Consider the following 25027-nt stretch of genomic DNA (forward strand, 5'->3'; position numbering starts at 1 on the left):
TCAGTATAAGGAGCTCAAGCTCTGTCTGTTTCTCTGTCTGTCCCAGTGATGACATCATCAGTGATGTCATAAATTCACTCACACACACACGGCTATAGTTCAGTAAAGATGTCACTGTGATGTCATCAGTGATGATGTCATGTCTTCAATATTAGCTTTGAGGCGAATTATAATTATATATATATATAAACATAAAGCCCTGTCTGGAAGGCAATAATATTAGAGGCAGCACATAACTTAGCTTTTATGTCTTAAAAGCATGTTGGCGTTCACTGGACCAGATGAATGGCTTGGAGGGACTTGGGGGTTGGAACAGTGATGAGAGAGACTTCTTTGCAGAAATTGTCATAATATATTGAGATACAGGCACCTACAAGGCTCACGTGTTGTCGTAGGAACTGAAAAGCAGTTATTGCAGAAATCGCACTTGACCTTGCCCATCTTGCCATGGTAGAGAACTGTACGTTGACCAAACTCATAGGGTCAGAAGCGTTCGCTAAGCGTTTAAAAACCCTCTTATTCGTTACATCACCAAGTAGCAGGTTAACAAGCTTGTGAAAGGTGGCAGGAGCGTGACACATTCTGGATGCATCGCGGTTCTGTAAATGGTCACAAAGGAACAAAGGCGGAGACTTCAGAAGCCTGAGAGGTCAGAGGTCATCACGGTACTGTAAGTGTAAATGATCACAAATGACAAAGGCTGAGACTTCCGAAGGTCGAGAGGTCAAGCCAAGGGAACATGCCAAAACCTCTTTAGCACACCAAGCTGACGTATTGACGTATGTAGCAGGGCCTTTTCAATCAATGGGTAAACATCCAGTACAGCTACAGCATTCTCCCTCTACCATCAGTGCAACATAGAAATTTGCATCTAGCAACATGGTGAACTCCAGGGACTCCAGCTTGGCTTTGTGGATCCATTGGGCAGGAGGTACCCCCTCATATAGACGGGTCAATATGTGACCGTCAATAAATAATTAACTGATGGTAATTTCACTCATTCAATTGTATTCCTTGAGCCCTAAAACCTATAGGGTTAGACACCTAAGCCACCTTTCTACTGTAGTTTGAGTAGTAATTGAGATATAGCTCTCGGCAGCCATCTTGGATGCCATCTTGAAAAAATGACCCCTTTCCGGACATCAGATTTTCCCAGATGTTTAGTATGTTATTTACCGTGCCCAATGGTACAAAATCCATTGTCTAATAAGTTCAGCCTTAATGGGGTTATACTCTCAGCTGCTTTGAAGTATTAACAGTTTCAATCAGGAAGAGCACCTAAATCATTCATTTATGCTTTCCCTTTCAGAGTTGACATCCCCCCCTTTTCAGAGAACCAATCAGTTAGTTGCACTTCAAGTGGTCACGCGGACTGTTGTGCGCGATGCAGATACACTTCCAGTGGCGTAGTATCAAGAATGCGAACGCATAGCCCTTTTCCCACATGCGTACCGGAAAATTACCTGTAAGTCAATATCGGACATTTCCCTTCACACTTCGGCTCGCGCATGTGGGAATCTATCAGCGAATTTTCCTGTATGTTGGGGGGGCGGGGGGAGGGGGGAGCTTATTTGGGGGGTCGGCAAAACTCGAAATAAGTTCGCTTGTCAGTTGTCACACAATAAATCACACTCGTTTGACTTAAGAGCAGCGTCAAGCCGCCAGCGTAATCAACACAGCCGATTTCCCCCTCCCCTCTCTGCTCGAGAGCAGCAGCCACGGACAGACACAGCGAATGACACAGCAAATGCACAAGCGAAATCCGTGGAAGTAGTTTGCTTTGATGTGCGCGAATGGTTAGTTGATGCACTTTGAAGAAGTTGGGATCCGTGTCTGAGAGAAATAGTTGCTGGTTCGATGTTTATCCGTTCACCTGCGTTGCGTTGAAGCACTTTTTACAGACTGGCTTTGTTTGATGTGTCCGGGGTTGCCTTCGGAAATCAGCAAGCTGACATACTGCTCTTATTAGGCTATCACAAGATCATTTCGCCAGTTTGCTTTAATGTGCGCGAATGATTAGATTATGCCCGCTGGAACATTAAGCAACGTGTGTAGGCTACTCCTCGCCCATGATTGAAGGACCGCTGTCGCGGAAAATGACTGGAACCGTTTCCACTTGCGTCTCCTTAAGAGCATACCGGTCTTCTGACTGGGTCGAAACTGGTGAAATGTCGGGGACGACGGGGTCGCGCTTATACCGGCACGGCGCCTTTCTCACATGCAGGCATTAGACCACGTACCGGTCATTTTGCGGTACAAAGCGCATGTGGGAAAAGGGCTCATGTGTGTGTGTGAACGCATAACAAAATGTATCCAACAGTGCCACACGTGTACACGCTGTAAGTAGCTACAGTACGCATCTTGTCACGCGTGATGTAGTTTGCGCACGTCATTTACTATGTTAATCACACAGGCACACACACGTTACTGCGCATGTGTCGTTGATATTGACTTTGATAGGGCCCCATAGTGTGTGTGTGTGTGTGTGTGTGTGTGTGTGTGTGTGTGTGCGCATGTGTGTGTGTGTGTGTGTGTCCAGCTGTGAATGAATAGGCTACAAAGGAATGGCCAATGTTTTTTTGCAGAAACAGTGATGGTCATATGTTGCCACCTAGTGGTTGAATCTGATTCAGTGGAGACAGACTAGTGGCAGACTTCTCTTGAGTTGACTTCTCTTTCTAGACCAGCCATTCCCAACCTGTGGGCCGCGAAAGTATTGCAAGTGGGCCGCCAAATCATTTGCAAAACATTAGAATCTTTGAGGGTAAAAATGTAATTATTTATTATTATTATTAGTAGTAGTAGTAGTATTATGAGAATGCATTTCTCCATTGTTGAATGATATCATTATTTAATTTGCAATCATTTTTCCAGGGTTGCTACTCAGTCTGAGATGTTCACATACCAGTCTGTGTGCCCAGGGACTACAGATGCAAATTAGCTATCTCTGGTGCAATATATTTATTGTGTGCTGTCCCTGCTTCAATAAACAATAAAGATAAAGATAAAGATAAGGTCCTCTATGTCTAAGTCTTCTATATCTGCGTCCTCTGTGTTTCAGTCATGCTTACACATCGGACTAAATCATTAACACTGAACATAAACTCAAAGCAATCTTGACCAGCCATGCCCCAGCCAGCGCGAGTGATAGTGTAGCCTAGATAAGAAGAGTGCGTATCAAACTTGGCCCAGCAATTTTCAGATGACAGAGCGCACAAGGCTCAAACTCAGAGATTTCCAGTAGGCTAAATTTGAACACTTTATAAATGCAAGTACTTGATTCTTTTTTATTTTAAATTGAAGCACTTTCAAGCACTTTCAATAACTGTGGCAACCCAATTAGCCTCGACAGCCCATCGCTTTCAGTTTATGATTTATGTGTGGTGCTGATGGACAGCTCCTTTTATCATTAAAATAAAATAAAAGTTGATCCGAGAACACATTATTTTGCTTCCTCACTTTATGGTCAGTTGTGGGCTGTGAACTTTTTTTATTTTATTTTCAAGAAGAGGTTGGGAACAGCTGTTCTAGACACATACTCTCTTCAGTAAAATTTGCAGTACTTCATCATGAATAAGACATTTCACAACCCTGCTCACCTCTGATAGCAAATGATCATCAGAAGAGAAACTCATGCAAAGGCATATCAGTTTGTGTCTGACATGATTTCCTAATTTAAATAAATGGATGTATTAGTAACCGATTGTTCATTTTTATATACATGGTTTCTTTATGGGTAGCTATTAAAAATCTTCAAGCCTACCAAATTTTTTATTATACCAAGTAGCTGTTCAAAGCTATTATCTCTACATATTACATCTACTGTATCTTGTCTTTAGTTCTCTACTGAGTTCTAGCTTAAGAGTCAGCTCAGTTATCCTGAAGTCCCCCCCCCCCCTTCTTTTTAAGCTAGCTAGCCAGCAAGCTAATTTTAAAAAGTAACCAATGTTGACATAAAACACAAACTTAATCAGATTTATCAGCGGTGAAATGATTAATTCCCAGTCAAAAACAGCACAGAAATTAACCATGCCCATTGAATTCTGTTGAGAATTGTACATTTTTGAAATGCATCAGCAAAACTACCACTGTCACCCAACAGCTGAGACCTCCAATATGGCCGCCAGACTGTGTGTTACCAAAGACGACGGGATATCAAAGCAAGACACCCCAACTTCAAGTCACTTCCTGTATTTGTGTCACTTTTGCCCATGGTTTTCCATGGCCACGCCCACTTAGGAGACTTTCAGCAGGTCTGAGTCTATTGGAGACAATGGGAGGAGTGAACGTGATCTCAGATTATGACAGATTCTTTCACCCCCATAGTCATCAAAGTCAATATTCGATTTATTTTCAGAAGTCACATATCTTCTGAACATTCTGACACTAAAATGGCATTTTTCAGACAGACAGATCAGGAGAAAATTAAATTTGTTCAAGACCGGTCTCAGTCTCAGCAACACACCCTTGTGAGAGAGATTGGCAACAGGAGCTCACGTTAGCAGGGAACGATTAGCTAAAGCTACATGTGAAGTGTGTCGATGTAGTGGCTAAATCTGTGGTTGGAAAAAATATTTTCTTAATCTAATAGTTACAGCTCTTTTGAGCTAACAAGGGGCAGCGTTGTGTTTATGTGTGGGGTTTGGGAACTCACAATCTCTAGTTCAAGTTAGCTTGCTAGGTCAGCCACCAGTCACCAGGCTCTCTCTCGGAACACTTCAGGGGAGAGGTGACCACGTGACCATTTTAGGAGACTTGTTAATACCACTTGGTACAATTAGCGGAGCCTGCGGTGCCGTATCTCTAGTGATATTGAAAATCTCTGGTGTTGCCACCTGAAAGCCCTCTATAGAGGACTGAAGTGTCTCACTTTGATTGCCTGACCTGAACTTGGCTCTTGAAAAGCATGGTAGCATGGTAACTATAGGCTACACTGTGTTAGAACGCTGGAAATTGCGGTGTCCATTCAGTTTGCTGGTGACCGCCATCTGACCTATGGCAGCGCTCAGTGAGAGCAAACAGCAGAGTCAGACCCAAGCCTTTGCCCACTTAGCCACTCGATGACTTGATCTGTGTGAACTCATATGCGTATATGCAGGCTAAAGAGTGCCTCAAAAGCAAAGTGGATGACTGGATGACTGACCTGTGTCAGTTCTGTATAGCAACTGATTCCACCTAGATGCAATACGGAGAGGCACAGGAAATCATTCCTGCCTGTGGCCATTGGTCTATTTAATGCCTCTCTTAAAAGAGCACCTCGGAGACGCTCAGTCTCCCTGAGACTGAGCCAGCCGATAGGTTAACTGTGCATGGCTGAGCCACGTGTAACGTATAGGGCAAGCCGACTTAATATAAGGCCAGGGTGCAATAATGATAATTGACACGGAATGTATACTTACTCTACGTATTTGTATTTTGCTACTTGACATTCTACTTATTTTTTGCTTCTATCGCATTTACTAGTTATTCTATGCTATGTTGTGTTTTTCTGCTTATTTGCTTAATATTGCATTTACTACTGTCTATTTTATGCTATGTGTGTTCTGTGAGCGAGCTACTGTAACTTGTCCCAATTTCCCCCCGGGGATCATTAAAGTCTTTCTGATTCTGATTCTGATTCTGAACTGACCACTGGATAATCCCTCAACTGCTTAAAGGAACAGTTGACCCAAAAATGAAGATTCAGTCATCATCTACTCACCCTCACGCCAGTTGAAACACAGGTGAGTTCAGTACAGGCGATCCTCCCTGTGTGTTATATGGACAAACTCCACCTGTGTTTCAACTGGCATGAGGGGGAGGAGCTAACTCGACCTGTGTTTCCACTGGCATGAGAGGGAGGAGCTAACTCCACCTGTGTTTCAACTGGCATGAGAGGGAGGAGCTAACTCCACCTGTGTTTCAACTGGCATGAGAGGGAGGAGCTAACTGCACCTGTGTTTCAACTGGCATGGGAGGGAGGAGCTAACTCCACCTGTGTTTCAACTGGTATGAGAGGGAGGAGCTAACTGCACCTGTGTTTCAACTGGCATGAGAGGGAGGAGCTAACTGCACCTGTGTTTCAACTGGCATGCGAGGGAGGAGCTAACTTCACCTGTGTTTCAACTGGCATGAGAGGGAGGAGCTAGCTCCACCTGTGTTTCAACTGGCATGAGAGGGAGGAGCTAACTTCACCTGTGTTTCAACTGGCATGAGATGGAGGAGCTAACTTCACCTGTGTTTCAACTGGCATGAGAGGGAGGAGCTAACTTCACCTGTGTTTCAACTGGCATGAGGGGGAGGAGCTAACTTCACCTGTGTTTCAACTGGCATGAGGTCGTAGATGATGACAACATTTTCATCTTCGGGTCAACTGTTCTTTTAAGGGGAGGCACCCACAGGTGGATTGTGTGGGGGGCATTTCCTATTGAGTCTGAACCCACATAAACCATGACTTGCTTTTCATTGTGTTTGTACCCTCTGCTATGAGAAGCAATTTGTAATAGTGTGTTTTGAAAGGTGCTATATAAATAAAGCTTTATACTTAATTAGTTAATTATCAGTCCACAGCCTAATTAGCCTGTCTCAAAATGACAAACATCACATCCATTAAGCACTGTTCAGTCAGAGCGACGGAGAGACTAAAACAAACACCTCTCACCAAAAGCAGAATGCATGAATACATCATTACTAGGTGTTTGAGCTTCCCTGCCATCAGACTAAAGGAGGCATTTAAGGTTGTCCAAAACATAAACTACTGCAACAAAAGAGAAAACAAAACTATGCAAAAACCAAAGACTGTCAAGAGATTGTCAGAGGGCGGAGGGGTACAGTACAGTACAGTACAGTACAGTACAATACAATCTGACACAGAGAGCTTATGTCTTGAGCACTGAGACAAGAAGACCACCAGGAAGACTTCGGAGAAAAAGCCAACCATTGGCCCTCTAAATTACCACATTAGTATGGATGAATTAAAAACAAAACTCTAACCCTTCAAATCTTAACTGATCCTTTCTATTGCCTCACACCATTAAGTTTGTAATAATATTGTGGTAACTATAAGCGTAAAGTCTTCAGTTTAAATTTTTTGGACAAATTACCATAGTGGTGTTGGATCCCTCGATTGCTGCTTTGCTTGCAGCTTATTTGAAAATGTGTTAAATGCTAAAATAGCCTCTCTCATCCTATCATGAGGTTAGTCAAAAACTGGGCAGGGATGCAGCAATGCAGAACAATGTATACCTGTCTGAATTGTATGCAGACAGACAGATGAACGTACGGAGGGACGGACGGACGGACAGACATGAGGGACAGACAGACAGACATGAGAGACAGACAGACAGACATGAGAGACAGACATGAGAGTAAGACAGACATGAGAGACAGACAGACAGACATGAGAGAGAGACAGACAGACAGACAGACAGACAGACAGACAGACAGACGATTAATCAGCCAGAGAGAAAGCCAGGCAGCCAGATGAATAGATGGTAGTCACAGCCCACATGGTGCTGCTCAGATCACCACTCGGCCAATCAAGTCTTCTCTGTGCACATCTCTGGCACTCATTCAGCTGCTCTCTAATACAAGCCTCCACAATCAATGTAAAGTATATGAGTGTTGAGGAGACAATGGGAAAGATCTCAGCCGAGTATGAAAGGACCTAAAGGCTGCTCTTCCTATAGAAGTCGGCTGTCTGGAGTTGATATTGTTTTTAAAGGTCGATATTTAATTTTAGATTGAGGCTGTTGGTTCAATTCAATATTTTTACATTTGACCGTGTCCAAATGTACAAAAGATACAACGGTCAAGTGTTTTCTGCCACGGCTGTAAGGAAAAAACAACTTTAATTTAGTTGAGGCATTGCCGTCGCCACCCATTTGCAAAGGAAGTTATACAAAGAGAAGCAAATTGTTTAAACTTTATTTATCCATGACAAGTTGGCAGATATTCTCTATCTCTTTTCCCAGCGGCAACACCCTGCTTTCCATGCTTACTTTCACACACTCATACACACTGGGAGCTGACCGACGTCTTCTCCTGGTGACCACTGAGCAGCTCCACTGCAGCAGTTGTGGAAGTTCAAGTGCCTTGCTCATATACTGACACTGGACATACAGCCAGGCACTAGCTACTGATGGCACATGGAGAGATATAACATGAATTACATAGTGAAACACTATGTCTTCAAATTCTCTCTCTTTTCTCCTCTTCCCTCTCTGCATGCAGCCCTCCTATATCAATTTACACCCCCGACTCGCTCTCTCTACATGACATTGTCCCTCAAGCTTTTGATTCAAATTCACATAGCTCAATGGCTCCATCTAGCGTTACAATCATAGTACTACACCTAGTGAAAAATAGTGATACTGATAGACCAAATTCACTTATATTTGTGTCATACAATAATATTCTATTGAAACTTATCACATTATTCTTATATATTATGTATTATTATACTTGAATAAACACATGATATGCCACACAGGTGAGAAACAATTGAATTGCTCAGTCTGTGGTAAAGGTTTTTGGCCATAAAGGAGACTTGAACAAACGCAAGTCCACACAGGTGAGAAACAATTTAATTGTTCAGTCTGTGGTAAAGGTTTTGGTCAAAAAGGACACTTGAAGACACACATGCTAGTCCACACAGGTGAGAAACAATTTATTTGCTCAGTCTGTGGTAAAGGTTTTGGTAAAAAAGGAGAGTTGAAAACTACATGATAGTCCACACAGGTGAGCAACAATTGAATTGCTCAGTTTCTGGTAAAGGTTTTGGTCATAAAGGACACTTTAAGACACACATGGTAATCCACACAGGAGATACCCAATTAAATTGCTGTCTGTGGTAAAGGTTTTGGTCACAAAGGAGACTTGAAGACACACATGCTAGTCCACACAGGTGAGAAACAATTTATTTGCTCAGTCTGTGATAAAGGTTTTGTTTATTTGTTCAGTCTGTGGTAAAGGTTTTGGGGGTAAAGGAGACTTGAAGAGACACATCATAGTCCACACAAGAGATACAAAATTGAATTGCTCAGTCTGTGGTAAAGGTTTTGGTCAAAAAGGAGACTTGAACAAACGCAAGTCCACACAAGTGAGAAACAATTTAATTGTCAATTAACTAATTTACATTTAAATTCTATATTAATTTTCACACACTGTAATACATTTATTCTTATTTCAGTGTACAAAATGATCAAACAACATAGCTAAAGTAGTTTCAACATTGGAACTACAGTACATTTAAAATAAATATACAATAAAATCCCCCCCCCCCCTCTCACTTTCTTTGTATACATTATTTCAGACAAGATACATGTTTGCATTAGCCATGGTCACAATGAAAGCATGCATTTACAGTTTCGCCCTCCATATCAGTTTTCCAAACCCTAGTTCCTGGAAACCTTATTTGTTCATTGTTTACACAGTGACAGCTTGTCACAGAGAGGGAGTGGACGTATACCTATTCAATAATGAAAAAGTGGATGCTACCAATATAGAGGAAACTGGTGCAGTCCTGGGACCAGTTGTATGAAGATAGACTTAGTCTTACTTAAATGACAAGACAAACTTGCAGAAGGTGAAGGTGGTTGGTGTGTCCTTGCTTGTTCTTGAGAAGGTAAACACTGCCCATGTGCTTTATTACCAAGATTATATATGATACCATGTGGGTTGATTACCGGTAAAGCCATCCTTTAACTTTAACCAAACCACTGTTCAAACTTCAAGATTTCTTCCTAAGTGTGTGTATTTGACATTTGATCAAATATACATTTATAACACAGACAGAAAAGAGTAGTAGCTCTTAAGATATACAGCACAGATTTCCAGCACATTTCATAAAACATAATCCAAATAAATGTTACTGCAATTGGGCAAATCCAGGTTTGGATCCAAGATATTTCGACTCCCTAAAAACACTGGGCAGCATTCAAAATATAATTCAGAGTATATTCTAATGACATGCTTTCAAAAGGTTTCATAATGGTCATATGGTTCGTTCTTATATTTTGCCTCTGCTGTCTGAGCATCATTATCATTAACAACCATGTATTATCAACTATTATGAAGCACATTTGTGTCTGTGCCATTTTCCTTTCAAAACTGTCTGAGTAATCTAGCAGCCAATCAACTCCTTTTTTCAGTTACCGTGTTTTGAAAAAGGACTATTGTAATCCAGTTACAAATAATCCATCGTTTCCCCACTATAGCCACTATTAACCACTCTGGTTTACTTGAACCAATACATGTAGTTGGACTGGATGGCTGGGAAGCACATGTTGTTGACGCAGGAGCCTCCATAGCTGGAGGGGCAGGCTGAACAAGGAATGCCCACTCGATATGGTGCCTCTCCTATCCAGTTTCCCCTGGTGAGAAGAACAGACATATTAGCAAGATGGAACCCTGTCTTCTGAAATCAATTCCTTCATGTGGGTCTGATTTGCTGGTCAGGCAGACAGACAGGCATAGAGGGATTCAGTTATTGTTTGACTGAATAATAGAACATAGAAAAGGTGGTAGCACTTTACATTGCTGCTTGGTAACAACATGGTAATAGGGTATATATAATAAAGAAGTAATAATTAGGTAATACCATGTAATAATAACCAGGTAATAGCTTGGTATTAAAGCTGCATTCAGCAATGTTTTTGTGTTAAAATAAGTGTTAAATGGCTCTATATTCTGACAGCAATCACTGAAATAGACTGTTTGGTCAGTTAGTTGGAACCCCCAGCCCCCCCCCGCCTATCTCTCTCCTGTAGTCCTGCATGCAGGGAGGACGTATCTCCACACCCGTAACTCGTAGAGAATCACGGATGGCGGCATTGGATTCAGGGGGTGAAAAAATACATATAGTCCTTTAAAAGCAATGCGATCTGACCTTCCGTTTCCCAGAAAATGTCAACAATTCTCTGATTGGATAGTGGGAGGTGGACGCCAATTTTTTATCCAATCAGAGAATTGGATCAAAATAACATTGCTGAACGATAACATTGATATTATGCCGAAGCCTAGTGCAGTGTCTTACTCTGAACCATCACCGACTATTTTTGCGTCGATTTTACGGCATTTCTGCTTTTTGTCGTGAAAGCTCACACAGAGACACAGGAAGCATGAACATACTTAGGTGAGTAGTTGCAGACGAGGTAGGTGGCTTCTCTCCACAGTGTTCCCTCCACCCACATGTTATAGCAGGTATGAACAGCACAGCCCACTCTGGTGGTTGATGCCCACACCATCTAAACAAATGACATACTGTATAATGCTTACTAGGTCTCATCATTGTACTGTTATCTTTGCACTTCAATATTTATATAATTGTAAAAAAAAGAGATTAACATTTGTAATGGAAAAATAGCTGAAATGCCTTGTTGATCCATCAATAATGAGTTGCCTGTTTAAAGTCTATATCAGGAGGATTTTATTCCACAAGTAAACATCTGTGCACAGAGTCTCTCCGACAGTCAAAACGCTTACATCAGGAGAGCCTCGAGCTCTCATCTTCACACTCTCATATAGTGATAGGGTGGTGCCCTCCCCACCCTGATCTCTGCTGTGAAATTCCATTAGTTCATACAAGTTCTAGTATATTTCCACTTCCCAGTCCACGGCTACCTTGATCTTTCCTAAGAGACAATACAACCTTGGTCTAGTCACAAGACAAAATACATGTTATCTGCTTCAGGGATTCTCTGCATGATGGAGAGCATCTTAGAAGAGCCATAGATCAGTATGGAACAGAGTCGATAATGATCAACAACCAATTAAGCAATCAATCAATAATTTACTGTCACACATTCAAGTCAGACAACAGAATTTGGGTATCCACATAGATGTCATGTAAACTCAACCCTGAGGCTCAGATTCACAAAATGTTTGCAAAGGGAACAGTGTACATTTTACTATATCACCAAAATGACCAAATCCAAGTGCCATTCACTGTGTCCACATGGGGGCGTAGCAGTGTGTGGTCCTTACCTGTGTGTAGTGTGTGCACATGAGGGCATAGCAGTGTGTGGTCCTTACCTGTCTGTAGTGTGTGCACATTGGGGCGTAGCAGTGTGTGGTCCTTATCTGTGTGTAGTGTGTGCACATGGGGGCATAGCAGTGTGTAGTCCTTACCTGTGTGTAGTGTGTGCACATGGGGGCGTAGCAGTGCGTGGTCCTTACCTGTGTGTAGTGTGTGCACATGGGGGCGTAGCAGTGTGTAGTCCTTACCTGTGTGTAGTGTGTGCACATGGGGGCGTAGCAGTGTGTAGTCCTTACCTGTGTGTAGTGTGTGCACATGGGGCCGTAGCAGTGTGTAGTCCTTACCTGTGTGTAGTGTGTGCACGTGGGGGCGTAGCAGTGTGTAGTCCTTACCTGTGTGTAGTGTGTGCACATGGGGGCGTAGCAGTGCATGGGGCACCTGGGGTTGCAGAAGCGAGGGTACGGGAACACATAGTCATTCACTTCATCATACCAGGGTTTGACGAACTGCAGAATGGAACGATAGCTGTGGCAAAGACAGAATGGACGGTTGGTTCGATCCAGAGCCATGTATATAGAATAGTTATGCTATGACAAATTCAGAAGCCTTCTCCAGCAAGACCAAGTCTATCTTCACCACCACCAGGTCTAGACTCCATGGGGGGGATATTCAATCCTACTCTGGCTGCATCAATCTACCCCTGCTGATCATGACGTCATAATCAAGGTGACGTCATGATGGAGTCTAATCGCCAAAAATATATCTATATGTATGTGCCTACAGGCTCATGTATCTAATCATCTAATAAATCATTGTCATTCAAGAAATGGTCTCTCTGGTTGAAATCAAATTGTACATTATCAGTTTTTTTTCAGCATTCAAAAGTAGCGCGAGACCCCTTCCTGGCTGTTCATTGGCTAATGAGTCATGCATTTTGGTCCTCCGCTGACGCCACTCTCTCTCTAGAGGACAGTAGTTCGATCTAAGTGGTTGGCTGGATCTCAAAGTGCACCAGATGGAAGCATTTAACTTTAAAATGTACAAATTCTTCTTTGGGGGGGTGGGGGGGGGGGGGGCATAGAGCCAACCACACTAAGATGACCTGGGTATTTATCAAACCCTGCATACGGCCCTGCTGACATCAACAAGCTGAGTCATGCACGAGGAGATACTGAAGCTTCTGTGATGCTCACATTGGAACGCTCTAATTACAGACCAGACACATCGCACTTGACAGAGTGGGAGGGTAAGAGGAAATGACAGATCATTCCAGAGCTTCCTTAGGAGGAGGCGAGTTCAGAAGAGCAGTCTCCACTTTAATAACCATAGAATAGAGTTCAGAAGAGCAGCACACTTTAACGATAGAATAGCTTAGGGAAAGTGAGGCAACATTGTGGTGAAGAGAGGGGAGATTGAAGAGTTCGTTAAATGAGGAGAGTTGATTAGACAAATTATAGACTTTGACTTCACCAGCTTCAGAAGTGTTGTACGGGGAGGAAACTGCTCGTAGCCTTTTCTGATCATTGTTTTATCTGCTTATATGCTCTTATAACTGTAACTTTATACCAATGCTTGAGTGTATGTAAAAGATAAAACACAAAATGGAGACATATTCATTGTTTGTAAGAGCGTTGGTTTCCAAAAAATATTGTCTAGACATCATAATAATAATTTATATAAATCAAGCTTTTGTGATTTTATATGGGGGTTAGGGTTGTGGCGGTGTACAAAATGTTCAAATGTTTATTTCAGACACCGGACCCTGCAGTCTGCAAGTATGAGTCGACTAGTAAATATCATTGTGTGTGTGTGTGTGTGTGTGTGTGTGTGTGTGTGTGTGTGACGTGTGTGTGTGTGTGACGTGTGTGTGTGTGTGTGTGTGTGTGTGTGCGTGTGCGTGTGCGTGCGCGTGTGTATTGTACCAACCCTCCCGTCCTGACAGACAAGTTCTGTCCGTAGAACTGCAGCAGGTAAGCAGTTCCATGCTCCCACAGACAGGTGGCAGCCCAGGCCTCAGCCGTCCTGGCCAAAGCATTGTCCCATACCTGTTGGATCAAGAGGGAGGGGGATAAAGTCCCAATAGGTAATTGAAGAATGGCGCCCCCTGTTGATGAAACACTGTCACCCCACTATTGGTTTTGTTTTTTAGGTGCTGTGGAGGACATGATGAGTGTCAGGGTCTGTGTGGGCGTTCATGTATGCATGTGTTTTGCAATGCGGCTCATCTTAGGGAAATTATGGTACACATTGTTTATTGCTGTTAATAAAAATAGATTCATTATTGCGTCATCATTATTTCAATAACTTTAAACTTATTTAATGATTTGTGTGTCTGAAAACACACAAATTCCTTGCTTCATTATAATGTTGAAACTAGTGACGTTATTGTGACACATGTAAGTGATAATCAACGACTAGGTGTGCTTTATACGATTTTAACGCACGACATGGGGGCAAATAACCACGCGATGCTGCAGGCCGAGGGTGGTTGCCTCCCCGAAGTGCATTAAAATCGTATGATGGACATCTAGGAGTTGATTATCCCGCTCATACCATGGTCATTTGCCAACAATATAATATAAAAAGCATTTGACGAATTGTTGGTGCAAGTTTAGCAATCAAAATCAAAGTTTTTCGTTAGGCATAAAGCCTTGATATATAGCCTACTTCCACGTCAAACCCGTCGCTAACTCTGTTTACCTAGCAACACTTGGAGAACCGACTAATACCTGAAACAAGCGTAACCATCCCGTCAGCTTCTCATGCAATGGAAATGTTGTTTGCTGTTCCAGTAAATAGGATGAACCTTGGATACGAGCTGGTATGATGCAGGGAAGCAGCTCATACAATCTGAGGTTACTGTGCTGTTTGATTAAACAGCTGTGCAGGTTGCGTAGCGGATTAATTTACAACATGTGACTTGACTTGTGCATTATAACTGTCCCTCTATCTGCCCTGTCTTTTCTGTCTCTCTCTCTGCCCTGTCTTTCCTGTCCCTCTCTCTGCCCTGTCTTTCCTGTCCCTCTCTCTGCCCTGTCTTTCATGTCCCTCTCTGCCCTGTCTTTCATGTCCCTCTCTCTGTCCTGTCTTTCATGTCCCTCTCTCTGTCCTGTCTTTCCTGTCCCTCTCTGCCCTGTCTTTCATGTCCCTCTCTCTGTCCTGTCTTTCCTGTCTCTCTCTCTGTCCTGTCTTTCATGTCCCTCTCTGCCCTGTCTTTCCTGTCTCTCTCTCTGTCCTGTCTTTCATGTCCCTCTCTCTGTCCTGTCTTTCCTGTCCCTCTCTGCCCTGTCTTTCATGTCCCTCTCTCTGTCCTGTCTTTCCTGTCCCTCTCTGCCCTGTCTTTCATGTCCCTCTCTCTGTCCTGTCTTTCCTGTCTCTCTCTCTGTCCTGTCTTTCATGTCCCTCTCTCTGTCCTGTCTTTCCTGTCCCTCTCTGCCCTGTCTTTCATGTCCCTCTCTCTGTCCTGTCTTTCCTGTCCCTCTCTGCCCTGTCTTTCCTGTCTCTCTCTCTGTCCTGTCTTTCATGTCCCTCTCTGCCCTGTCTTTCCTGTCTCTCTATCTGCCCTGTCTTTTCTGTCTCTCTCTCTGCCCTGTCTTTCCTGTCTCTCTATCTGACCTGTATTTCCTGTCTCTCTCTCTGTCCTGTCTTTCCTGTCCCTCTCTCTGCCCTGTCTTTCCTGTCTCTCTCTCTGCCCTGTCTTTCCTATCCCTCTCTGCCCTGTCTTTCCTGTCTCTCTCTGCCCTGTCTTTCCTGTCCCTCTCTGCCCTGTCTTTCATGTCCCTCTCTGCCCTGTCTTTCATGTCCCTCTCTGCCCTGTCTTTCATGTCCCTCTCTGCCCTGTCTTTCATGTCCCTCTCTGCCCTGTCTTTCCTGTCCCTCTCTCTGCCCTGTCTTTCCTATCCCTCTCTGCCCTGTCTTTCCTGTCCCTCTCTGCCCTGTCTTCCATGTCCCTCTCTGCCCTGTCTTTCATGTCCCTCTCTCTGTCCTGTCTTTCATGTCCCTCTCTCTGTCCTGTCTTTCATGTCCCTCTCTGCCCTGTCTTTCATGTCCCTCTCTGCCCTGTCTTTCATGTCCCTCTCTGCCCTGTCTTTCCTGTCCCTCTCTCTGCCCTGTCTTTCCTATCCCTCTCTGCCCTGTCTTTCCTGTCCCTCTCTGCCCTGTCTTTCATGTCCCTCTCTCTGCCCTGTCTTTCATGTCCCTCTCTGCCCTGTCTTTCATGTCCCTCTCTGCCCTGTCTTTCATGTCCCTCTCTCTGTCCTGTCTTTCCTGTCCCTCTCTCTGTCCTGTCTTTCCTGTCCCTCTCTGTCCTGTCTTTCCTGTCCCTCTCTCTGCCCTGTCTTTCATGTCCCTCTCTCTGCCCTGTCTTTCCTTTCCTGTCTCTCTCTGTCCTGTCTTTCCTGTCCCTCTCTCTGTCCTGTCTTTCCTGTCCCTCTCTATGTCCTGTCTTTCCTGTCCCTCTCTCTGCCCTGTCTTTCCTTTCCTGTCCCTCTCTGTCCTGTCTTTCCTGTCCCTCTCTCTGTCCTGTCTTTCCTGTCCCTCTCTCTGTCCTGTCTTTCCTGTCCCTCTCTGCCCTGTCTTTCCTGTCCCTCTCTCTGCCCTGTCTTTCCTGTCCCTCTCTGCCCTGTCTTTCCTGTACCTCTTTCAGTCCTGTCTTTCCTGCCCGTCTCTCTGCCCTGTCTTTCCTGTCCCTCTCTCTGCCCTGTCTTTCCTGTCCCTCTCTCTGCCCTGTCTTTCCTTTCCTGTCCCTCTCTGTCCTGTCTTTCCTGTCCCTCTCTCTGTCCTGTCTTTCCTGTCCCTCTCTGTCCTGTCTTTCCTGTCCCTCTCTCTGCCCTGTCTTTCATGTCCCTCTTTCAGTCCTGTCTTTCCTGCCCGTCTCTCTCCCCTGTCTTTCCTGTCCCTCTCTCTGCCCTGTCTTTCCTGTCCCTCTCTCTGCCCTGTCTTTCCTTTCCTGTCCCTCTCTGTCCTGTCTTTCCTGTCCCTCTCTCTGTCCTGTCTTTCCTGTCCCTCTCTCTGTCCTGTCTTTCCTGTCCCTCTCTGTCCTGTCTTTCCTGTCCCTCTCTCTGCCCTGTCTTTCATGTCCCTCTCTCTGCCCTGTCTTTCCTGTCCCTCTCTCTGTCCTGTCTTTCCTGTCCCTCTCTGGCCTGTCTTTCCTGTCCCTCTCTATGTCCTGTCTTTCCTGTCCCTCTCTCTGCCCTGTCTTTCCTTTCCTGTCCCTCTCTGTCCTGTCTTTCCTGTCCCTCTCTCTGTCCTGTCTTTCCTGTCCCTGTCTCTGTCCTGTCTTTCCTGTCCCTCTCTCTGCTAGGGATGGGAATCGAGAACCGGTTCTTGTTGAGAACCGGGTCCCAGTGGATCGATTCCTTGGAATCGTTAGCCAACGTCCTGAACGATTCCACTATCGATTCCATGCGCGATGACGTCACACGCTGCGACACGCACGCAACGCAGCCTTGTTTTGTTTCCAGCCACCATGGCTCTAGGCAGAAGCAAAACGATGACCACAGTGCCACTTGCAATGCTTGCAAAACCTCTATTTCCTCAAAGGGGGGAAATACTAGCAATATGCAGAAACATTTGTCCACACAGCATGCAATAATTTTGGAGGAATGTCACGTTTTTGATGTGCTACGGAGTGACGATAACATGGCTAACAGCAGCGCGGCTAACAGCAGCGCGGCTAACAGCAGCGCGTCATCTGTTAATATGGAGAGTAAACTCCTCCAGACCCTGTCTATTGTGTAAACCAGATTTCACCAATACTCCATTTCCATCCATTTAATTGAGAGGATGATGACGTTCAGAGTCAGACTGGTTCAGGGGCTGGTAGTCGCTTTGGGTCAGAGGCTGCAGCGAGTACTTCTTGTGCAGCTCTAGGCTAGAGCCTCTAGCCCCTCCATTCACCCAGGCAGCTGGGAAGAGTAAAATGACCGAGGCGAGGGTAAACGAATGTCCCCGAGCAGTGACTAAGTTTGTCTGACATGCCAGCTAAAGTAAAATGTCCAAAGTTGCATGTTGTCATTCTAACCACTAGTTCTGTTTCATTCATTCCCACTATATATTTTCTATGGGGAGATGACAAAGATGCTCAACCCAAAATACAAACCCCCAAACAGAGCCAGTTTAACAGACACACTGATCCCTGCTTGGTATGGGATTGAAAAGAGCAATCTGATCTCAGAGCTGAATAATAATACATAATTATAATAATAATAATCTAAAAGAAAATTAATGTTAATAAACCTGTTTGTAGTCTTTTTTTTCCCTTGCCCAATGAGAATCGATAAGAGAATCGATAAGGAATCGGATCGATAAGCAGAATCGAAAATGGAATCGGAATCGCTAAAATCTTATCAATTCCCATCCCTACTCTCTGCCCTGTCTTTCCTTTCCTGTCCCTCTCTGTCCTGTCTTTCCTGTCCCTCTCTATGTCCTGTCTTTCCTGTCCCTCTCTGTCCTGTCTTTCCTGTCCCTCTCTCTGCCCTGTCTTTCCTTTCCTGTCCCTCTCTGTCCTGTCTTTCCTGTCCCTCTCTCTGTCCTGTCTTTCCTGTCCCTCTCTCTGTCCTGTCTTTCCTGTCTCTCTCTCTGTCCTGTCTTTCCTGTCCCTCTCTCTGTCCTGTCTTTCCTGTCCCTCTCTCTGTCCTGTCTTTCCTGTCCCTCTCTGTCCTGTCTTTCCTGTCCCTCTCTCTGTCCTGTCTTTCCTGTCCCTCTCTGTCCTGTCTTTCCTGTCCCTCTCTCTGTCCTGTCTTTCCTGTCCCTCTCTCTGTCCTGTCTTTCCTGTCCCTCTCTCTGTCCTGTCTTTCCTGTCCCTCTCTCTGTCCTGTCTTTCCTGTCTCTCTCTGTCCTGTCTTTCCTGTCCCTCTCTCTGTCCTGTCTTTCCTGTCCCTCTCTCTGTCCTGTCTTTCCTGTCCCTCTCTATGTCCTGTCTTTCCTGTCCCTCTCTCTGCCCTGTCTTTCCTGTCCCTCTCTCTGACCTGTCTTTCCTGTCCCTCTCTCTGCCCTGTCTTTCCTTTCCTGTCCCTCTCTCTGCCCTGTCTTTCCTTTCCTGTCCCTCTCTGTCCTGTCTTTCCTGTCCCTCTCTCTGCCCTGTCTTTCCTGTCCCTCTCTCTGCCCTGTCTTTCCTTTCCTGTCCCTCTCTGTCCTGTCTTTCCTGTCCCTCTCTCTGTCCTGTCTTTCCTGTCCCTCTCTCTGCCCTGTCTTTCCTTTCCTGTCCCTCTCTGGCCTGTCTTTCCTGTCCCTCTCTGTCCTGTCTTTCCTGTCCCTCTCTCTGTCCTGTCTTTCCTGTCCCTCTCTATGTCCTGTCTTTCCTGTCCCTCTCTCTGCCCTGTCTTTCCTGTCCCTCTCTCTGGCCTGTCTTTCCTGTCCCTCCCTCTGACCTGTCTTTCCTGTCCCTCTCTGGCCTGTCTTTCCTGTCCCTCTCTATGTCCTGTCTTTCCTGTCCCTCTCTCTGCCCTGTCTTTCCTGTCCCTCCCTCTGACCTGTCTTTCCTGTCCCTCTCTGGCCTGTCTTTCCTGTCCCTCTCTCTGCCCTGTCTTTCCTGTCCCTCTCTCTGGCCTGTCTTTCCTGTCCCTCCCTCTGACCTGTCTTTCCTGTCCCTCTCTGGCCTGTCTTTCCTGTCCCTCTCTATGTCCTGTCTTTCCTGTCCCTCTCTGGCCTGTCTTTCCTGTCCCTCCCTCTGACCTGTCTTTCCTGTCCCTCTCTGGCCTGTCTTTCCTGTCCCTCTCTGCCCTGTCTTTCCTGTCCCTCTCTGCCCTGTCTTTCCTGTCCCTCTCTCTGCCCTGTCTTTCCTGTCCCTCTCTCTGCCCTGTCTTTCCTGTCCCTCTCTGCCCTGTCTTTCCTGTCCCTCTCTCTGCCCTGTCTTTCCTGTCCCTCTCTCTGTCCTGTCTTTCCTGTCTCTCTCTGCCCTGTCTTTACTGTCCCTCTCTCTGTCCTGTCTTTCCTGTCTCTCTCTGTCCTGTCTTTCCTGTCTCTCTCTGCCCTGTCTTTCCTGTCCCTCTCTGCCCTGTCTTTCCTGTCCCTCTCTCTGCCCTGTCTTTCCTGTCCCTCTCTCTGTCCTGTCTTTCCTGTCTCTCTCTGCCCTGTCTTTACTGTCCCTCTCTCTGTCCTGTCTTTCCTGTCTCTCTCTGTCCTGTCTTTCATGTCCCTCTCTCTGTCCTGTCTTTCCTGTCCCTCTCTGTCCTGTCTTTCATGTCCCTCTCTGTCCTGTCTTTCCTGTCTCTCTCTGCCCTGTCTTTCATGTCCCTCTCTCTGTCCTGTCTTTCCTGTCCCTCTCTGTCCTGTCTTTCATGTCCCTCTCTGTCCTGTCTTTCCTGTCTCTCTCTGCCCTGTCTTTCCTGTCTCTCTCTCTGTCCTGTCTTTCATGTCCCTCTCTCTGTCCTGTCTTTCATGTCCCTCTCTCTGTCCTGTCTTTCCTGTCTCTCTCTGCCCTGTCTTTCCTGTCCCTCTCTCTGTCCTGTCTTTCATGTCCCTCTCTCTGCCCTGTCTTTCCTGTCCCTCTCTGCCCTGTCTTTCCTGTCCCTCTCTCTGCCCTGTCTTTCCTGTCCCTCTCTCTGTCCTGTCTTTCCTGTCTCTCTCTGCCCTGTCTTTACTGTCCCTCTCTCTGTCCTGTCTTTACTGTCTCTCTCTGTCCTGTCTTTCCTGTCCCTCTCTGCACTGTCTTTCCTGTCCCTCTCTCTGTCCTGTCTTTCATGTCCCTCTCTGCACTGTCTTTCCTGTCCCTCTCTTTCCTGTCCCTCTCTGCACTGTCTTTCCTGTCCCTCTCTGTCCTGTCCTTCCTGTCTTTCCTGTCCCTCTCTTTCCTGTCCCTCTCTGCCCTGTCTTTCCTGTCCCTCTCTCTGTCCTGTCTTTCCTGTCCCTCTCTCTGTCCTGTCTTTCCTGTCCCTCTCTCTGCCCTGTCTTTCCTGTCCCTCTCTCTGCCCTATCTTTCCTGTCTCTCTCTCTGTCCTGTCTTTCCTGTCTCTCTCTGCACTGTCTTTCCTGTCTCTCTCTCTGTCCTGTCTTTCCTGTCCCTCTCTGCCCTATCTTTCCTGTCCCTCTCTGTCCTGTCCTTCCTGTCTTTCCTGTCCTTCTCTTTCATGTCCCTCTCTCTGCCCTGTCTTTCCTGTCCCTCTCTCTGTCCTGTCTTTCCTGTCCCTCTCTCTGTCCTGTCTTTCCTGTCCCTCTCTCTGCCCTGTCTTTCCTGTCCCTCTCTCTGCCCTATCTTTCCTGTCTCTCTGTCCTGTCTTTCCTGTCCCTCTCTGCACTGTCTTTCCTGTCTCTCTCTCTGTCCTGTCTTTCCTGTCCCTCTCTGCCCTATCTTTCCTGTCTCTCTCTCTGTCCTGTCTTTTCTGTTCCTCTCTGCACTGTCTTTCCTGTCCCTCTCTGTCCTGTCCTTCCTGTCTTTCCTGTCCCTCTCTTTCATGTCCCTCTCTGCACTGTCTTTCCTGTCCCTCTCTGCACTGTCTTTCCTGTCCCTCTCTGTCCTGTCCTTCCTGTCTTTCCTGTCCCTCTCTTTCATGTCCCTCTCTCTGCCCTGTCTTTCCTGTCCCTCTCTCTCTCCTGTCTTCCCTGTCTCTCTCTCTGTCCTGTCTTTCCTGTCTCTCTCTCTGTCCTGTCTTTCCTGTCTCTCTCTCTGTCCTGTCTTTCCTGTCTCTCTCTCTGTCCTGTCTTTCCTGTCTCTCTCTCTGCCCTGTCTTTCCTGTCCCTCTCTCTGTCTTGTATTTCCTGTCCCTCCCTCGGGCCTGTCTTTCCTGTCCCTCTCTCTGTCCTGTCTTTCCTGTCCTGAAGAAGAGAGAGAGGGAAAAAGGCACTCAGCAAAACAGGGCACGGTCAGTTGCCCCGCCCCCCTCTGTGTACACCACTGCCCTCGGGCAAGTAGCGTATTACAATCATAGTATTCCCATGATGTCACATGCATTTCCTACCAATATGGTGCTTTACAACACCTGTTATTATCCTACCAAGATTGCCGTGTGATGATGTAACAGAACACTGTGAATTCCCGTCTCTCAGGACACCAAACTTCATTGAAAAATCTGGCTATTTTATAAGGTCTTTATCAGAAAACATAGCCTAAAACAACATGACTCAAGACCTTTTACGAATCGATAGGATCTCCAGTTACATTCGGGATATACAGTAAATATCAATGGGAGACCCGGACCGGGCAGGTTGTAACACCGTGTTCATTGTAACGGCACCATTTCCACCAATCAGGGATACGCTGGTCAGACACACCCACTTTCAGTTTCGTGGCTGTGTGTGCAAAAATGCAGATTTTATGTGGGGGTGGGGTGTTTGTAAGGCATTCCATCCATGCTAATCTCAAGTAGATCAATAAGTCCCAAGAGACTGTGGTTTACAGTGTTTACAGCTAAAGTCCCCCCCCGCCCCCCCCCCCTAAAGGATACCCACAAGTCTCCCTACAAGACATACCCACTTTATGCTAACCCCATGCAGTTTATGCTAACCCCATGCACTTTATGCTAAGCCCATGCACTTTATGCTAACCCCATGCAGTTTTTGGCAAAACCATGCAGGTTTTTTTGCATGCACCATATGTGTTATTTTTGCCTTCTGTTGGAATATTTCTGCAGAAGTCCTTAAAAAGTAATGGGATTACATAATGTGGTATGACTGGAAAGCTGAGACTCTTGTGGCTTCAATGAGCCCAATTGTATTCATGTATGATTATGTTAGTCCCCATAGTAGCCATTTATTTGTAGTGAGACCATTTTTCAAAACTTGACCTCACTGAATAAAATTACATAATTTATTAAACATAATTTTAGTTACATTGCGCATTACATGTTTCTCTGGTAGCCTGTGTGTGGAGCCTGTACTTCAGTAATATGCTTTTTTTTTTTTACATGTAAATTGGAAGGAGGGGGGCACTTCAAGTGTGGTCACCTGGGGGGCACCACACTGTGTTAACCTGGGCCTGACATGTCACTTTATTTTATTTTTATTTTTATTTTTATTTTTATTTTTATTTTTATTTTATTTTATTTTATTTTATTTTATTTTATTTTATTTTATTTTATTTTATTTTATTTTATTTTATTTTATTTTATTTTATTTTTATTTTATTTTATTTTATTTATTTTTTTATAAATATTATGAGAGGGGTGCCCTCTTTTTCACTTGAGCACCTGCCCCCAAAATGTCTGTGCACGCCACTGGTCTTACTGTTGGTAGACTGAATGCCGAATTGAAGCATCTAATAGCCTAATTAGCATGGCATAGGCTACTCCTCAGTGACAGTGTCTCAGAAAAATATGAGAATGAATGTTACACCAGCACATCTCCAAAACATTGAAGACAAAAAGTTTCTCTCACCATAAACTCCATATTTGCTGCAGGTGGGAAGACGTTTGCTCGCACTTGGTTGTGGTAGTCCAGGATGGCAACCATGTCGCGTTGAGTTATAAACCGTTTTCTCCGTGATCTGCGGCTGCTCGGCGATCCGCTGCTGGCTTTAATTAAATTCATTGAATTGATATCGGAAAGGTTTCCCGTCGCTGGAGACTCCGTGGGGCTTATCCCCCATCCATTGACTCCGCACAGGAGGACCAAACAGGACAGCCAATAAACACCTGTCATATTTACCCCCTTCAGATGGTCAAGTCCAATGTCTTTGCCTTGGAGTGTGTCCACTGTCTCTTGCAAAGAGATATTTAGCTGCTCTACTGTACATCGGAACTTTATATGATTGAGGAGCCTTTAAACGTGACTGGGTTCAGCCTGCTGCGTTCAGCCCCCAGTGCCACCAGCCAGAGAGAGGGAGAGAGAGAGAGGGAGAGGGAGAGAGAGAGAGAGAGAGAGTTAAACTTTCAAAATAAAACCCCCATAACACATTTCTCTGCAACCAGTAATCATTTCGACACACAAAAAGAAGAAGAAGAAAAAGGGAGGGGGAGACAGCAACTTTCCATTATGAGAACCATAATAATCCTGTAATAACATGCAGAAAAAGCATGACAAGAAAAACATTAATTTCTAGTGTCTCCATGAACCAACCCATGTATAAATCCCTTATAAACCCACGATACTAACCTTACTTTTTACATGTTATGTTTAATTGATAATTGGTTCACGCAATGAGACATTAAGGACATTTCAGGGTTAAATGAAGGGGTTTGGTTTCATAGTGTTTAAAATTGATAAAATGTTCACACATCAATTCCACATCAGTTAGCCCAGTGTTTTTTCAACCACTGTGCCGTGAACAGTAGGTGCCCATGAGAGATCATCCGCGGTGCCGCAGGACATTGTCCAATTTGACTTAATTGGTCCATAAAAAATGTAAAATGATTCTCAAGTTGCTCCAAACAAAAGCATGTATTTCATACAGCTCTGTTTGGGCGCTACCGCCACCCACAGGCATAGAAGAGTAGCACAAACATGGTAGTGCAACCAGGGTTGCACTACTCTGCCTATGGGTGGCGGTAGTGCGATTAGTGGCCTAATAATGCCCTTGTGGATGATTTCATACAAAATGGAGAGAAAAAGATGCAGGTAGACACAGTTAGAACAAGTGACAATGCAAAACAACAAAGATGGATCAATATTTGAAGAGGAAGGATCCATTCATTCATTCATTCATTCATTTATGTGACTCTGGACCATGATCACATGGTATGGAGCACAAACAAAACATACAATAACAACAATATACATGGCACATGGCATGGCTAGAGCATAGCACATATTTAAACAGAGGCAGGGCATTCTTCAGAAAGGCACCCACACATGACTTTCGGCTTATCTGACTGTAACAGCAAGATCAGTCTAAACATAGATGCGCAATTTAAATAATGCTTAATAATACCAGACTCTGCACTTGATCCTCCTGATCAAAGTTCTTCCAGCCATAACCCAGATGAATAGCCCACTACAAGTGAGGGTCAAAGGAAAGCATAAAGGGTGAGCTCGTGGCAGCATACTATCATGCTACTATGTTTCACTTTGTAACATTTGGGATGCCAGGATTTTTTCTTTAATGTCAAAAGTGTGCCTCCTTGGCACAAAAAAGGTTGAACAGCACTGCCATATACAGTAGATACAGTCGGTCTGTGTGGGAACGCCCACAAAATGTTA

At 45.0% G+C, this 25027-nt stretch overlaps 1 protein-coding gene across 1 annotated transcript; it reads right to left on the minus strand.

Annotated features, from left to right (window-relative positions):
* Nucleotides 1-10216: 10216 nt before the first annotated feature.
* On the minus strand, nt 10217-23376 carry LOC310791903 (peptidase inhibitor 15-like; the record flags this gene model as incomplete). Its single annotated transcript, XM_083653585.1, has 5 exons — nt 23267-23376; nt 13883-14001; nt 12349-12481; nt 11110-11225; nt 10217-10352 (listed from the first exon to the last, which is right to left on the minus strand). Exons 1-5 carry the CDS (start codon nt 23339-23341, stop codon nt 10217-10219), a joined length of 579 nt encoding a protein of 192 aa, XP_083509711.1. The 5' UTR covers nt 23342-23376.
* Between the last annotated feature and the right edge of the window lie 1651 nt (nt 23377-25027).

Source organism: Poromitra crassiceps, assembly GCF_964638095.1.
Source record: "Poromitra crassiceps genome assembly, chromosome: 17".
NCBI classification, from domain to species: Eukaryota; Metazoa; Chordata; class Actinopteri; order Beryciformes; family Melamphaidae; genus Poromitra; species Poromitra crassiceps.